This window comes from Pelophylax lessonae (assembly GCF_965119305.1).
Source record: "Pelophylax lessonae genome assembly, chromosome: 5".
Lineage (NCBI taxonomy): Eukaryota > Metazoa > Chordata > Amphibia > Anura > Ranidae > Pelophylax > Pelophylax lessonae.
This window is the reverse complement of record NC_138772.1, coordinates 90,196,681-90,214,464: the sequence shown is the minus strand read 5'-3', so window position 1 is coordinate 90,214,464 and position 17,784 is coordinate 90,196,681. Positions and strand designations below refer to the sequence as shown.

Below are 17,784 nucleotides of genomic sequence, written 5' to 3'. Positions count from 1 at the left end.
TAGTTACCAAAAGCTCATTAATTATTATGCTCTTCAGGCAACAGTTTTATATGCGTGTTTTTGTCAATAGTTGGTTAATTAAGGTCTCCCTAAGGTTGAAAATTAAAGTGTACACCTCTTCTTTGGAAGACTAGATACAAAGTTCTCTGAGAAGAGTTTAGAGCCGTGTCCTCAGCTACTCTCTGCGATTTATTTACAGCCTAGACAGACATTCGGCTGAATTTCTTCCATGGGATGAGAGGAGGGTGATAGCGCTCTGTTATTTTATGTAGGTTTAAGCTCATTTTACAGCCTGTCTTGTCAAATGGTAGAGCAATGTGCCAGAAATCACTGGCGTGGCAGGGAACGTGTACTCTGCAACTAGCCATCTTCATCATTATTACTGCAATGGGACAACAGGGACTGTCCCATCGCTAGAAGTGTTCTGCTCTTGTCTGCCTTGTATTTGCCATTACAGATATATAAAAAGAAAGGGCTATGACTTCTAAAAGAGAGATTTGTAGGTGGTTTTAACCAAGTCCACCTAGATTTAATATAGCAGGAATTTTCATTTTCCTTAAAGTTAAAGCGTGGTTAGTGTTATAGTTATTCTACCTTACCCTGTAGATCAGGGGTTAAAAGTTGACTTGAAAAGGGACTTAAAGTGATTGATTGTAAAGTCTCGTTTTTGTTTTCTATTAAAGTGACAAACATGTTATACTTGCTCTGTACAGTGGTTTTGCACAGGGCAGCCCAGATCCTCCTCTTCTAGGGTCCCTGGCTGGAGCTTCTGGCCCCTCCCTCCTGTTGAGTGCCCCCACAGCAAGCCACTTACTATGGGGCACCCGAGCCAAGCCGTAGCTCCATGCATCCATTCAGACACAGAGCCACTGTTTGGCCTCGTCCCTCTCTCTCCTCATTGGCTAACTGAGTATGATTGACAGCAGTGGGTGCCAGTGGCGCGTCTGCTGTGTCTCAGCCAATGTGGAGGGACGGCCAAGGCATTAGTTGACATTGCAAAATCGACATGGGGCTCAAGTAAGTATTAGGGAGGTTGAGGGGGGGGGGGTACTGCTCACAGAAGGCTTTTTATCTTAATGCATAGACTGCATTAGGATAAAAAACCTTCTGCCTTTACAACCACTTTAAGCTGGCCTTACATCATACAATTTTCTTATTCAATTTTCTTTAGCTTTACCTTCATCTATGTAGTGCAAGGGCCTGTCTCATTGCATACAAATTGAAAGTGTTTAGGTTTGACCTCATATTATATGGTTTTGGTAAATCTAAAGGAAAATTGTACAAGACAATTGCATAATATATGGCCAGCCTTCGGGTCACACACCCTACCACAGAAGGGCTGTAATTCCCATTTTAATGAGGGCCCAGTACTCCAAAAAGGACAACTAACTCTGACTGAAACTGAAAAAAAAAAAAAAATAAATATATATATATATATATATATATATATATATATATATATATATATATATATATATATATATATATATATTCTAATTTTTAAAGAAGTAGTAAATAATTAAAATGCATTCACTGTGGAATACAAGCTTTGAATTTTTGTTTGATCATGTTAAATTGGCCAAAGTTTACTCTGTTGGTGGCCTGGTTGGCATTAGCAGGATCGACAAAAGTGGATTATTTAATTGACTTTTGTCAAAGTAGCAAGGGGGAGAAATTTTTAAGGTAGTCTGACAGAGCCAGTATCCCCATTTCCCATCTACTACTATTGTTCAGGGGACAACCCAAAATTTGGGATTTTTTTCCACTTTTAGTGATAGCGGTAAACATGACAGGGTGAACCTCCTTAAGAGGGAGGTGCTGAGACATCAATAACTACAAGACAGGTGTTCTAACCACTCTCAACTCTATCCAAAACGAAATGCTGGATTAATCATCAAGCAGCAGCACATAGAGGATGCTCGTCCATACCCGGAAGTATTAGACATTTACTTCACCCTATGTAGTTAAAAGAAGAGGAGGGGGAGCTAAAGAAAGTGAAGTAGATGCAGCTGGGGAGAGCACAAACATTTTGCTTTTCCCGTCATATCTAAGGTTTGCTTTATTAAGCTGCCCAGAGTAGACTGAAAACCTGCTTGCAAATGCATTAAAATTCTTTAGTGTTTACAGGCTAAAACTGCTAGCTAAACAACATTGGCCTTTTCTAATTTTGTCCTACTAGTATTTCAACCCTTGCTAACCACTACATACATTGCTGCTGTTTTGGTGTTTTGTAGGAAATGTATTTGCCAGCAAGTGGTATATTCACTTATTACTGTGATAGTTGCACTGCATACATAGGGACCTTTCCTAAAGCGTGTAACTATAGGTTATAGCTACAGAGAGGAATCCTAAGGGTCTCTGCAGCTCAAGTAAAATGTAAACAGTCCAGCCAACTAGAACACCTCTGAAGGTGAAGAATACTTTACCACCTGCATGGATTTAATTGTTTTGCCACAAATGAATCCTTTGACTTGGTGACAAATAGGAAAACATGACTGCCTTTTCAATTCTATGTACCTTATAGGTAAAATAGACTAATTAAAAGAAGACGGTCCAAGAGTTTGAAAGCTACTAGTATGCTTGCCATCATGATCATAATACAGGTTAAAAAGAATCTTATAAATGAAAGGGTTATTTCAGGAAAGGTTTATCTTGAATTTGGCTTTGAGTTAATGCATCCTTAAGACGACAAGAAGAGTGAAAGCTTCTACATTGTGTGTGTGCAATCATTGCCCCCTAATGCGTTTAAGACCTACAATTACAGTCATCCCCAGCAGCAACTGGAATTGCAATTTACTGCTTCCAAAATACTAACCTATTTAGACCCCTTGTTTACATTCATATGGCTGTTTGGTGGGTTCAAGCCGCTGGTTAACCTTTAAAATGCATTACTTGGCTGGTGCTTAAGAGAGATAGATGTGATAGAAGTGTATATTAGAGGCTTTCAAAACACAGGATCATCAATCTTCAGGCAGCCTGGGTTCACGCAGCGAAGCCGTTATCCGAGGCGCAGAGTAAATCCACAGACACAAGCTGAACACATGCAGGCGCGCTTGTTTTTCAGCCTCTCTGAGGAAATGTCAGTAGAACATTACAGGCTGCTCCGGCTTCGCCTAGGTAGACTTTTAATAATTTAATATTTTTATTTTGTGTGCCAACCCTCTCCTTATCGTTTTCTTGATTGATACAGACGTTCAAAGATTCCCAAATCTGTTTAGGAACCATGCTGAGCTTTCCGTGCTTAATTCTGTTTAGTTGCATGAGTGATGAGGGACATAAATTCTTAATTATTTTTGTTCTCAAAAAGTCAAAAAATATTACATCATAAAGTGAGCGATATTTTCAAATTTTTCTGCAATAGTGTGTTTTAATCGCATGGATAAAGTGTTTCTGTACAGACCGTGTTGTGCCAGAGCTAGGGGGTGCCGCTATGTGGTTTTCATTCTGTAATAATGACCCAAAGTAATGTTTTTGTGTCAACAGTTTGCCATACACACTTACCTATGAACTTGTGGCATTTTTCTTATGCTACAAAAAGTCATGTATTCCTTCCCTATACCTCCCTCTGTTTGTATGCAAGTTTCAATAGGTGCTCCTAATAATAAGTTTGACTTGTCTCCCAAGCAACTTTTTTAAAAATGTTTGTGTCTGCCTAAATGGAATGTGTCTTGAATTTAACCTTCTGGGGTATATCTCCAGGAATGATTACATATAGAGATATGGAACTGTCCTCAAGCGACTCACAAGGTCCCTTGTGTTGGTTTTTCTTTTTTTTTTTGTAATTACTAAACTAGAAAATCTTTGTCTGTTGAGCATGTCTGACCACCTAAGCCGCTCAATATCCATTAATTGCCAACAATGCTCAATATTAGGAGCATCACTTGGAATTGTCTGCTCATTAATGACCACCCTTAATCTGGCTGATTATGCAATATAATTGGACATCTTGAGGGATGTATGTCATTGGTCATGAGGGACATATGAGGGCTGCCATTGCTGGCCGCCTCCTAAAAATGCTTGTTGTCAGGCATCAGTAATTGAGTTACAGACCCGGAATAGACATGCAGTTAATAGGTATCTGTAAAATGTCAGAATTCCTTACCTCTATACTTGTTCCAAGTCAGTTACTCAAAGTATTGAAGCAAAAGCATGGCAGGAAAACAACCTACTAGCATTTTCTGAAGAAATAGTCCACAATGGCAGCCTCCATTAGTCTCCAAAGCCTCCGAAAACTACAGTTGTGCTCATAAACTTTTCTTTCAATCATTGCCAGTGTTTGGCTGAAACCATTTATTATCAGTTAGCTGTGTTAATTCATTTTAAATCGTAATGACAACAGAAACTACCCAAAGGACCCGGATCAAAAGTTTAAATACCCCAGTTCTTAATACCGTGTATTGCCCCCCTTTAACATCAATGACAGCTTGAAGTCTTTTGTGAAATTTGTGGATGATGCTCTTTATCTTCTGAGATGGTTAACCTGCCCATTCTTCCTGGCAAAAAGCCTCCAGCTTCTGTAAATTCTTGGGCTGTCTTGCATGATCTGCACGTTTGCGATCTCCCCAGAGTGGCTCAATGATATTGAGGTCAGGAGACTGAGATGGCCATTCCAGAACCTTCACTTTATTCTGCTGTAGCCAATGACAGGTCGACTTGGCCTTGAGTTTACGATCATTGTCATGTTGGAATGTCCAAGTACGTCCCATGAGCAGCTTCGGGGCTGATATATGCACATTTTCCTCCAGTATTTTTTGAGAACATACTACATTAATTTTGCCATCAATTCTGACCAAATTTCCTGTGCCTTTTGTAGCTCACACATCCCCAAAACATCAGCGATCCACCTCTGTTTCACAGAAGGAATGGTGTATCTTTCATCATAGGCTTTGTTGACTCAAAATGTAGCGTTTACGGTTGTGGCCAAAAAACTACATTTTGGTCTTATCACTTCAAAAGACTTTGTGCCAGAAGGTTTGAGGCTTGTCTCTGTGCTGTTTGGCGTATTGTAAGCGGGATACTTTGTGGCATGCACCCCATCTTTCTTCAAGTGCCTCCTTATTGTGCATCTTGAAACAGCCACACCACATGTTTTCAGAGAGTCCTGTATTTCATCTGAAGTTATTCGTGGGTTTTTCTTTGCATCCCGAACAATTTCCCTGGCAGTTGTGGCTGAAATTTTAGTTTGTTACCGGACCGTGGTTTGGTTTCCACAGAATCCCTAATTTTCCGCTTCTTGATTAGAGTTTGAACACTGCTGATTGGCATTCTCAGTTGTCTGGCTATCTTTATGTATCCCTTTCCGGTTTTATACAGTTCAACTCCCTTTTCCTGCAGATCATTTGACAATTTAGCTTTCCCCATGACTCAGAATCCAGAAACGTCAGTGCAGCACTGGATGAAAGATGCAAGGGTCTGTCAGGAGTCCATAACCTCATTGACCTGTTATACACACACACTAATTACAAGCAAACAGATCACAGGTGAGGATGGTTACCTTTAATAGCCATTCAAACCCCTTTGTGTCAACTTGTGTGCATGTTATCAGGCCAAAATCACCAGGGTATGTAAACTTCAGGCTCATTTGGGTAGTTTCTGTTGTCTTTATGATTTAAAAAGAGTAAACACAGTTGATTGATAATAAATGACTTCAGCCAAACACTAACCATGAGTGAAAGGAACGTTTTTGTGTTATCGTTCATCTTCTTGGAAAAATGGCCAAGAAATCATAAATTCTGCCAGGGTATGTAAACTTATGAGCACAACTGTATCTCCACTTTAAACTAACACTTGCGTTTTGCACAGACACTGGTGAACTGCATTACCTGCTAGCTTTTTCCTTGAACTCCCAGGGGTGGGATAGTGTATGTGGTGTATTTGCAAATTTTGTATTGTTTGTCCACTGGAATCCCCAAGAGGTATTCAAAGCCGATATATGATTCCCAATAGCTTGAATTACCTTTCCCATTCTTGTTGCATTTTTGTTGGACTTTAGTTGCCACAATAAATCTGAGCTGCATTCTCTAATTATTTGTTTATTGTGGGTTTTTCGTTTGGTAAAGAGGGCACCAAAATTTGGCTTGGTGACACCCACATAAGTTGAACTAGATGGGGTTGAATTCTGGTGTGGAGGTTGTACCATTTGGGCAACCAAAAAAGATCGCATTTGATTCAACTTACCAGCAATCATTCAAAATCGAAACTATGTTTGCAGCTAGGAATGGAGTTTAACCCCTTAGTGACTTAGGGTAAAACAAATGTTAAAGGCGGTGTACAGCCAAACTCCTGTGACCCGCTTGAGCAGAGAGCGGTCTGAAATCTGCTCTCTGCTGATGTCACAGATGTCATTCCAGGCACCGTGTCATCACGACAATGGAAGTTGGGATCTGCCAGGTGCCTGGACTGATACATGGCTCAGCCTCCCAACGGGCCACTGCGAAGCTCAGCCGGCTGCTCCCGCCCCTCCACAGCTCAGCGCTCTAGTGAACGAGGAGGTGGCAAAGCAGAGAGCTGCTGACTGACAGTCAGCCGCTCTATGCTCGGGGAGCTGTCAGAACCGAGAGATTGGCGGTATTCGATCGCTCGGTTCCCAGTGTAGAGGCGCCGGGGGACAGATGCAGCATCAGAACAATGCTGCATCCACCTAGGTAAGTATAATTCTCAAAAAACCCCAAAGCAATACTTGTCTTATAGTTGGTAAACATAATTTTGCAACTTTGATACGTGTTAGTAAATCTGCACATATCATCACATCTACTTTGTGTATCCAGCTGTTTAGAGGTGGTGGGCCACAGACTGTTTCATGTTAAACGCTAAATAAAGGTGTAATGTGATCCATAGTAAAAAATATGGACCGCTATGAAAACATTTAGCGCAACAAATAACTTTGTACGATGTAAAACTTTACAAACTGCTCTCTTGAATCAAGACGGCATACAGAACTGTAGTGCCGCAATTCCTTTTTATGTGGCAATTCTGTGCCAACATTATGCTTGTTTTATTTCTTCGTAGACCTCCTTGTGCCTGCGGTATCTAGAATATACATTATGCATGTTCATTAGAACCCCTGACATAAATTTTGGATCAATCCTAATTATCACTTCCCATGCTTCAAACGAATCGTGAAAAGCATTGAAACGTCTCTTTAGTTTCTCAATGACGTTTAAGCATATGTTGCATTCCCATTTCAGGAAGAGGAAGATGGAGAAGAGAACAGCCGGGTTGAACCTGTTGGTCACGCAGACACTGGCTTGGAACGAACCTCAAGCTTCTCCCTTGAGTGAGTATTAAAACCAATTCCCTACCAAGGCTAAGGATTTCAGATTTAACATGTTTCCAAATACACAGCGGGTACAGAACTATCACTGTACTGCAAAATGTGCCTGCACATATGGTTTAACAAAATCAAAGAATATTACTATTAAAGCTGTACAAGTTCCTTGCTGTTTAGATAGAAGACATGTTAAATGAATCTATATAAAACATGTACCCATTAACCACAATATTTAAAGTAGTACCTCACGCTTTCCTTGAAAAGAAAAATCGACTTCTCCCAATCCTAATGCATATTCGAATGCCTTGGTAGTCCAGATCACGTGGCTACCAGGAACATTGTGATAGTTTCTTTGCATTGGATGCAGTGAGTGTATGTTTTTCAGTCCGACAGAGATGAGATGAAAGGGTCGTAAAAAAAAAACCTCTGTGCTGGACTATGAAGTAGGAAGCAGAGCCTGACTATGTATATTTTATATAAATCTATATCTATATAGCCCCAAGGGTAACAATCCGCACTGTTGAGTAAATTCCCAGGTGCTCACATATTACCAAAAGTATTGGGACACCATCCTTTACACGCACATGAACTTTAATGACATCCCAGTCTTAGTCCATAGGGTTCAATATTGAGTTGGCCCACCCTGTGCAACTAAAACAGCTTCAACTCCTCCGGAAAGGCTGTCCACAAGGTTTAGGAGTGTGTCTATGGGAATGTTTTGACCAATCTTCCAAAAGTGCATTTGTGAGATCTGACACTGCTGTTGGACGAGAAGGCCTGGCTCGCAGTCTCCACTCTCAAGTTCCTCCACCCCAAACTTGCTCATCCATGTCTTTATGGACCTTGTTTGTGCAGTGGTGCACAGTTATGTTGGAACAGGAAGGGACCATCCCCAAACTGTTCCCACAAATGGAGCATGAAATTGTCAAAAATGTCTTGGTATGCTGACGCCTTAAGAGTTCCCTTCACTGGAACTAAGGGGCAAAGCCCAACCCCTGAAAAACAACCCCACGCCATAATCCCCCCTCCACCAAATGATTTGGACCAGTGCACAAAGCAAGGTACATAAAGACACGGATGAGGGAGTTTGGGGTGGAGGAACTTGACTGGCCTGACCTCAACCCGAAAGAACACCTTTGGCAATAAATAGAGTGGAGACTGCGAACCAGGCCTTCTCATCCAACAGCAGTGCCTGACCTCACAAATGCACTTTTGGAAGATTGGTCAAAACATTCCCATAGACACACTCCTAAACCTTGTGGACAGCCTTTCCGGAGGAGTTGAAGCTGTTTTAGTTGCACAGGGTGGGCCAACTCAATATTAGAAACCCGACTAAGACGGGATGCCATTAAAGTTCATGTGCGTGTAAAGCAGGGGTCAGGAACCTTTTTGGCTGAGAGAGCCACGAACACCACATATTTTCAAATGTAATTCCGTGAGAGCCATACACTATATTTCAGGGGTCGGGAACCTTTATTTAAGTAAGTAACGCAGTGACGAATTGCAAAAAATGGCCTGGTCATTAAGGGGGTAAAACCTTCCAGGGCTGAAGTGGTTAATGGAGCTGAGATATTAAAGTTGACTTCCCCTGTACACACTAGTGCGATTTGCAGGGCACGACAATGGAAATGAGAAATAACCTTAGCGCAATCAGAAAGTTGATGTGTAGCCCATATGTGCCAAAATGTCAATGTCTGGGGAAATGTTATTAAAAAATTCCACTGTATATACGCCTGCAGGCCTGCAGCACTTCTTGAGTGAGGGTATTAGGAGCTTCTGTAAACTATGAATAAAAGAAAAAAAAAAAAAAGGTGCTATAATTATTTGTATTCTGTGCTTCCCTGTCTCAACTTAGTATTTGCAAATACTCTTTCTGAAAGAGTGTTTGCAAATACTTGAAACAGGGGAAGCACAGAATGCAAAATATTTACACTGATGAGTCTGACTGACTGACCTGTCGCTTCAGGACCTCCCTCTGCTCTACGCTGAGCCAGCGCTGCCGCCTAGAGAAGAGGGAGGTGGTCTTTGGTTGGTGGAGTAAATTTCGGACGGGGGAGGAATTATTGCCCTCGCTCTCCCGCTGTCACATGACGACGGTGACGTCATGTGACATCACAAACACACACACACACACACACACACACACACACACACACACACACACGGACTGAGCTTCACTGAAACGTCGACAATGTAATTTTTGCTATACAAGTTGCAACAAGCTCTGCATATATATTTGTATCTGTATTAAGTAGCGAGATGGGGCGAAAGTTAGTTGGGTCATCTGTAGGCTTTCCCGGTTTAGGAGTAGTGACTATGATCGATTCTAGAAATTCTGAGGGGCAAGAGCCTTTTTCAGCAATGTTTAAGGAGTTGGTGAGGTGGGGTATTAGTTGTGCCGAGAATGCTCTGTAATCCATCAGGACCTGGGGATTTATGTAGAGGTAGAGTTTTCATCACTTTAGCGACATCCTCTTCAGTAAACGGTGAGGAAAGGTTAAGGAGCTGCTCTCTATTCAACTTGGGATGTTTTATCTGGTCTAGAAAGGTTTGGAAACCTAGGGGGTCTGGAGGGGGAAGTGGAATCTGAGTCTTTAAGGTTGTATAAGGATTAGTAGTACTTGGGGAACTGCTCTGCTATGTCTGAGGGGTTATTTTTTTTTACCAGATTGGGCTTTTAAAAAGAGAATTTTTGAAGCTGCCACTCCTTTTTTTTTTTTTATATTGCTTTGCGAGAAAGGCCCTGGGTTTATTCCCAACAACATAATGCTGGAATTGTCGTTTTATTTAAAAGTCATAACCCTTATGCAAAATAGAGTGAAGTTGATTGCGAAGAGAGAATATTCCATCAGATGGGGATCGTGGTGGGCTTCCAACATTTTAATTTGGTCAGTGAGATGATGTTTGTTGCGTGCATCTCTTTCTCTCGTGGGCTGAAATCTTGATCAATATTCCTCTAAGGTAGACATTGTGGGTGTTCCACAGAAGGGGTTGGGTCTATGTCAGGGTTGTCGTTGGCTTGAAAGAAGTTGTCAGTTTCAATTTGCATTTGGAGTTTTTGGTTCGTCAACAGGGAACAATTCAATCTCCAAGGAGGAGTGTGGTTTGCCTTAGATAGGTGCATGGTCCGACTAGGTAATTACACAAATCGGGGATGCAGAGATTTTTTTTTGTAGGGTGAATTTGTCGGTTAGGAATAGATCAATTCTGGAGTATACCCCATGAGCAGGGGAGTATTAGGTAAAATCTCTCTCGTTGCCATGGGCGCAGCAGCGCCAGACGTCATACAAATACTCACAGGTTTGGAAAAAACTGAGTGATGTATAGGTTTTCCTTGTGTGGTTCGTGGAGTCCATAACTGGATAAATCACTTCATTGAAGTCTTCACATAGGATTAGTGGATGGGCTCTGTGCCTTTGAAATTTGTGTGCTGTAGCAGAGTAGAATTTTTGGGGTGGGAGTATAAATATTGAGTATGGTCAGTGGAGAGTTCTTAAAGAATGCGGAAAGGATCAAAAAGTGGCCATTATGGTCAGCATCTGCCGAATGAAGCTAAGAACGCTACGGATGCTTTCAATGCTACCATGACCCCTCTTTTTTTAGAGTCTGCACTGGCCAAAAATGTGTGAGGAAGTTTTGGGTGGCTACATCGTGGAGATATTTATTATGTGAAAAATTAGTTTCCTGCATACACAAAACGTCAAAGTTAGAGGATAGGGCCTCCTACCAAAGTAAGGATCTTTTAGTCCTTTTCCATTAAGAGAGACAATTTTGACTGACATTGTGAGGGGAAGAAGTACGCCATTGTGTGTGCATCACAGAATGAGGCAATGAGAGAGACCAGACCATCTTTGCAAAATAAAGTTTACAAGAAGTGCAATATTGAATACAAATTTTAGTTGTACCATACCTGTTGATACACAAATCGGTTTCATACCCGTGGGGGGAGCAAGGGTAAAAGAAAGGGGTTTTAAAAGTAAAGAAAAGGAGATGAGCGAGAACATAATGATATACAATTGTGTTCATATACCGCTTCAAATAGGGAGGGGTGTAAGAACTGAACGGTTAGAAACTTTGGAGGCAATAAACAACCTGTGAACACGGGAGATAACTTTAAGTGAGGCATGTAGCCCTGTAAGTTGTGCCAGCATGATTGATTGTAAAAACATTTACTTGTTGGTGACATTACACCAGTCACCACAAACTGGTTTGGCTGCTCCGTGGGAGAGGACTTCTGCTTGGGATGAGGGGATTAGGCCCTAGTTGTGAAGCTGTTTTAGGCCTTGTTTTAAGTGTAGGATGGTGGTGGTTTTTCTCCTGCTGGGTGATAGTGAGCTTAATGGGAAAGCCCCACTTGTATGGGATATTGTGTTGCTGCACAATTTTGGTAACCGGTGCGAGATCTATTCTCCATTGTGTGGTGGCGGCAGAGATGTCAGAATAGATGGCAAGATGGCCATATGGTTTCCGGGAGAGAAGGCATGGATCCTGTCTTGTTACCTGCATAATCTTCATAATTTGGAAAAAGTGGATACAGGTAAGGACTTCTCAAGGTTTGTCAGCTGAGATGTGTGGAGAGTTAAAGATCCTGTGCGCCCTATTAATCAGTAGATCTTGTTCTGATAGTGATGGTATTAGGGCTTTAAATAGATGTTGCAGCTCTTGAGGGGCCACGGATTTAAGGACCCCACTTATTTTTTAATTATTTCTGCGGGAGCGGTCTTCAAGATCCGCAAGTTTAATCTGCATGCGCTGAAGCTCAGTCATTTGTTCCTTCTGCGCATCTACTAATTCATTATAGGCATCTGTAATATCAGTGAGCTTCTTCTCTACCTTATCTGTGCGGTCCCCATGGTCATCTACTTGGGATTGGATGCGAGACATTGACCTGCAAATATCTTTATGGACACCTTTTTGCAGGTACAACACCATCTGTTTCGGAGTGTGCTCTGATACAGAGTTATCTGAAGCAGGCATGTTTGCTAGGGAATCATTAACCACCCCTCCAAAATCATCATCTCTCATCTCCCCAGCTGAGCGAAACTACGAAGATTTTTTGTTTACCGGTGCTGTATTGCTTGGTGAGGTGAAGGGCAATGAAACACCTCTTTTGTTCCCATCCTTACTGCCAGAGCACCTAGGGCTAGTGCAATCCATTTAGCAGTGTTCTTCACTTGCAGAGCACGGGGGGAAGTGTTCTTCCCTTGCAGAGCACGGCGAGGAAGCATGTGCGGCAGCTGTAGCGTATGGCCCGTGCCATCTTGGAAAATAAGAACTGGAGAACTCTGTGAGGCGACGGGGCTCGGGCGGCTTGTTCCGCCTGCGGGACATTCTCCTTCACTCCCTGGACTGAAGGGAGCTGGATGGCACTTCTTATGGCGGCTGGTGCTGGTAGTAATTGCTTCTGTGTCTCCCTGTTCAGCGGACCGACTGGATCACGTGGCCATATTCCTTTGTGGCCAGGCTCCACTTTGTCTATAATTTTTTAAAACACATAGAATGCGTAGCATAAATGGCTGGAGATCACATTGTATATGATACAACCGAACATGTTATATTGTATACAACATAACAAGAAGAGCAAAGTCCAGATTCCAGCCATCATTTTTTTTTCTTAGTATATATATATATATATATATATATATATATATATATGTGTGTGTATACACACACACACACACACACACAATTATTTGCTTGGTAGTTTTGTGTGTGTTCATTTTTTATCATTTAAATGAAAATTGTACTTATTTCCACAGGAAATATATTATGTTTATTCAAAAATGTCTTTCTGTAGAGAAAAGAAAAAAAAAAAACCCCAAAAAACCTAATTCAGCACACAGATCCTTTAGGGCTCTTTCACACGGGCGTTCCGTATGTCCGTTTTTCATCCCATCCGTTTGCGGATGAAAAACGGACATAATGTATCTCTATGTAAATACGGATGTCAGCGGATGACCATCCGCTGACATCCGTTTTTCGTCCTTTCAGTTCAGTTCAGTTTTTTGGAACGGAAGAGAACCCTATTTTTTCTTCCGTTCAAAAAACGGAACGGACGCAAAAACGGATGTCAGTGGTGTCATCCGCTGACATCCGTATTTACATAGAGATACATTATGTCCGTTTTTCATCCGCAAACAGATGGGATGAAAAACGGACAGACAGACCGGATGACACAAGTGTCATCCGTGTCCGTTTCAAAAAAAAAAAAAAAGGACCTTATCGGGCAAAAAAAACTGAACGCCCGTGTGAAAGAGCCCTTATGCTTACATTGACATACCTGTATTTGAGCACACCACCCCCCCCCCCCCCCCACACACCTGTACTCTATCAGAGTCCACTATCAAGTAGATATAGGAGGAGTCCTTTGTAGTGCATTAGCACATCTATCTATCCCAGCAAGGAGTGTTGTCTCCAAGGGTTAGAGAGGCTGGATTCACCCCTTTTTTATGGATAGTGTAGGACCCACTGATAATGGGGTACTTTGACGCAGTGGTGGGCTTGAGCACGATATGGCCATATGGTGGGACAAAATCCCCATTTTTATTTATGGATTGTCTCCATATTTGATAGTCATTTCTTTTGCATGTGTGCGCTATTCTTTTTTAATATACCTGTGTTTGTCTTTGCTCGTATTCATGCTGACATGTGAATACACAGTACTGTACTATATTATACTGCGTAAGTATTTGATTTTACTGTTAGAATTGATTTAGCTTTGCTTATGTTGCTGCCTTTTTTGCATGCCGTCAGGCTGATTTTGAGGTAAGTAGTGTTGTCTTCGTCACCTCCTAAACTCTGTTTGCTGTGTTTTGTATTTGTTGTGTATACAGCGGGTAAAATAAGTATTGAACAGGTCACTATTGTTCTAGGTAAATATATTTCTAAAGATTCCATTGACATTAAATTTTCACTACATGTTGGTAAACGCCCATGCAATTCATACATACAAAGAAGCAAAAACAAATAAGTTCAGAAATTGTTATGTGTAATAAAATGGAATGACAGAGGAAAAAAGTATTAAACACATGAACTAAAATGTATTTAATACCTCATACAAAACCCTTTGTTGGTAATGACAGCTTCAAGACTCCTCCTTTATGGAGAAACTAGTAATATGCATTGCACAGGTGTGATTTTGGCCCATTCTACCACACAAACAGTTCAAATCTTGAAGGTTCTATAGGCCTCTTCTATGAACTCTGATCTTTTATTCTTTCCATAGATTTTCTTTTGGATCGAAATCAGGTGATTGGCTGTGACATTCTAGCAGCTTTATTTTCTTTCTTTGAAACCAATTGAGAGTTTCCTTGGCTTTTTATTTGGGATCATTGTCTTGCTGAAATGTCCACTCTCGTTTCATTTTCATCATCCTGGTAGATGGCAGAAGATTTATATCAAGAATGTCTTGGTACATTTTTTCCATTCATTCTTCCTTCAATGACATGAAGTTTGCCAGTACCGTTTGCTAAAAAACAGCCCTTCACCATTATGTTCCCACCGCCAAACTTCACTGTTGGTATGGTGTTTTTGGGGTAAGGTGCAGTGCCATTTGACCTCCAAACATGGTGTGTGTTATGGCATCTAAAGAGTTAAATTTTGGTCTCATCTAACCAGACTCTATTCTTCCACTACAGGCTGTTAAATGTTGTGCAGCAAACTTTAAACAAGCTTTAACGTGCTTTTTATTGGGAGGGGGGCGCAGAGCGACCGCTGAAGCTAATGGCCACGTGAGCTGAAAGCTCTCTCCTAGGACCGGGGATTGCAGCTGTTTGAGGAGCCTTCACTAACATCCTCCACACCCGCCACCCTCCATACAGCCGACAACCTATGCCAGCATGCCCCAGAGACACCGTGAACCACCACAGCCGCGGAAATTGGCAACGTTTTTCCCGGCCGTGTCTGCTGGACTCCCCGAAAATGGCAGCCAGACTCCTATGCCTCACTATGCAGAAAGACCTCTAACGTCGGCAGCGGCGCCCTGATGCATCGCCCCCTCAGGCTACTCAAGCCCTCCTAATGCCTCTGGCCACTCCTCGATCAGAAGCCCAGCCAAAACAAAGTGGTGCAGCTCACAGGGAAAAGCAACATGCTTTTTCATCAGCAATATTACCTTGGTGATGAGCTAGCATACAGGCCATGGCGGTAGGGTGCATTACTTATTGTTTTATTTGAAACAAATGTACCTGCTAATCCCCGGTCTTTCTGAAGCTCTCCACGAGTGGTCCTTGGCTCTTGGACAACTCTTGTGATAATTCTTTTCACTCTTCTGTCAGAAATCTTGTGAAGAGCACCTGGCTTTAGCTGGTTTATGGTGAAATTATGTTCTTTCCACTTCCAGATTATGGCCCCAACAGTAGTTTAGAAATCCTTCTGTAACCAATGCCATCAGTATGTGTGGCAACAATAAAGGTGCAAAGGTCTTGAGGGAGCCATGAGATGTTTCTTGTGTGACACCTTGATAATGAGACACCTTTTTATAGGCCATCAGTTTAAACTGAACGAGCTGATATTAATTTGCACTGACAAGGGCATAATTTCTTTTTAAATACTGATAGATTTCCGCTGATGTCTTGGCTTTACATTTTTTTTTTACACATCTTTCTTCATGTGTTCAATATTTTTTCCCTGTGTTACTACACATAACTTCATTTCTGAACGTATTTGTTTTTGTTTCTTTGTATGTAGAGATTGCATAGTTTGTTACCGACATATGGTGAAAATTTCATGTCACTAGCACCTTTACAAATATGTTTAGCTAGAAAAATGGTGACGTGTTCAATACTTATTTTACCCGCTGTATGTATAGAACATTTTACTCATTCATTCATTGTTGTCCCAGTTTCAGTTGAGGCTCATGTTATAACATATTGTGAACTATTAATCTTTTATCCATCTACATTACAGTGACATGGTGAAGCTAGTGGAAGTCTCCAATGATGGTGGACCTCTGGGCATCCATGTAGTGCCTTACAGCTCCCGTGGTGGCAGGTAATGATCATGGCCTCTTTGGCTAAAACCATTTTTTTTTTTTACTTATGATGGGATTGCCATTTCTTAGAATGTTCCTTCTACTCAAACAATAGCTTATTTTTGGTTAAATGTGATTTGAACAAGTTGAATCGAATGCAATAAAGCTATGAAGACACTTTGTTTATCCCCCTTTATTGGCAGATATGCGACCCCTGTACTGAATTCAGTGGTGAATATTCCAGTGTAAGATACTACTATGCTACAGTGTAAGCAATGAGGGAGGACAATGAAGCTGTACTACAAATTCACATAGGGGCCAGCTATCCTTGCCTACCAAAGTTGCCACCCTGCAAAGGTTACTGACTTCTGTGAAAGGCTTTGTTCACCATAATGGATGTATTATGCCTCTAGTAAATTTTGGCACATGGTTTTTTTTAGATATTTGTCTTGCACAAAGAAGTTAGTTTAAATATAGACCAGTTGAGGGGAAAAAAAGCATACACCTTTATTATACATGTTTTAGTTTGATACATTTTATATCAAGGCCCATTGATACCTCTGAACACCTTTTGGGTGAAGACCTTTTTACTCCAGTAACTGCAAGAGAGTCAGTGGATAGGTTTAGCAGGTACATAAAATCTGTGTGCATGATTAGCAGGGCTCATGTATTCATACCCTACAATGATGCTGGCTGGTTCTAAGTCTGCAGTGGTGTCTCATCGGGTTTGCAAGACCCGCTGTATAGCCCTGTCTTAAAGGATAAGTTCATTTTTTGACAAAAAAAATAAATAAATAAATGCACCTTTTTTTTGTAGGTGAAAAAATGTTAATTTTCTTTTTTTTTGTTTATTTCTGAAGCCTGTAACGCAATGCAAAGGTGATCAGCAGATCGCTGGTGCCATGCAGGTCTCCTGCAGATCTGTCATTGTACTGGCTTGCTCGTATGAGTAAAATTATTTTTTCTGACAGAAAGAATGAATGAACTACCACAGTGCTCACAGTGCTATGGTAGTTTATTGAAAACTACAAGTCAACAGCTTCAAAGGCAACTGTTTCAATTTACAGAGCATTGTGAATGAGTAATGTGGGCAGAGCACATTTAAAAAAAAAAAAAATTACTTGCGGGGGTTGAAAGGGGGGGGGGGGGGTAGGAGCAGGAGGTGCTGGTGCATTCATTACATGTTACACCCCGAATATGGGTTTAACATGTTATAAAAGGTGAACTTATCCTTTAACCACTTGCCGACTGCCTAACGTCTGTCTACGTCGGCAGTCAGCCCCTCTCAGGCAAAGTGACGTAGGTCTACGTCGCTAGCCTGTGAGGCTCTAGGGAGCGCGCACCGCCGGAGGCGCGCTCCCGCTCGCTCACGGACCCACCCGCGCGTGTGCCCTGGCGGACCCGGTGTCCGCCGGGCACTCACGATTGTCCATTACAGCGGGAGAAAGGCAGGCGGCTATTGTAAACACAGCCGCCTGTCATTCTCCCCTGTGTAAGAATCGAGATCATACAGTTCTGCTACGTAGGACCGTTGATCTCTGTT

General features: G+C 41.7%; 1 protein-coding gene across 9 annotated transcripts in view; it reads left to right on the top strand.

Moving 5' to 3' along the window:
* The window catches only part of PARD3 (par-3 family cell polarity regulator), a 901,610-nt gene that overhangs the window by 344,610 nt on the left and 539,216 nt on the right, over positions 1-17,784 (top strand). For all 9 annotated transcript variants that reach the window (XM_082258262.1, XM_082258264.1, XM_082258261.1 and 6 more), the window contains 2 exons: positions 7,188-7,276; positions 16,178-16,261. In XM_082258262.1, the coding sequence (XP_082114388.1) occupies positions 7,188-7,276; positions 16,178-16,261 (173 nt within the window). The remainder of the gene's footprint in view (positions 1-7,187; positions 7,277-16,177; positions 16,262-17,784) is intronic.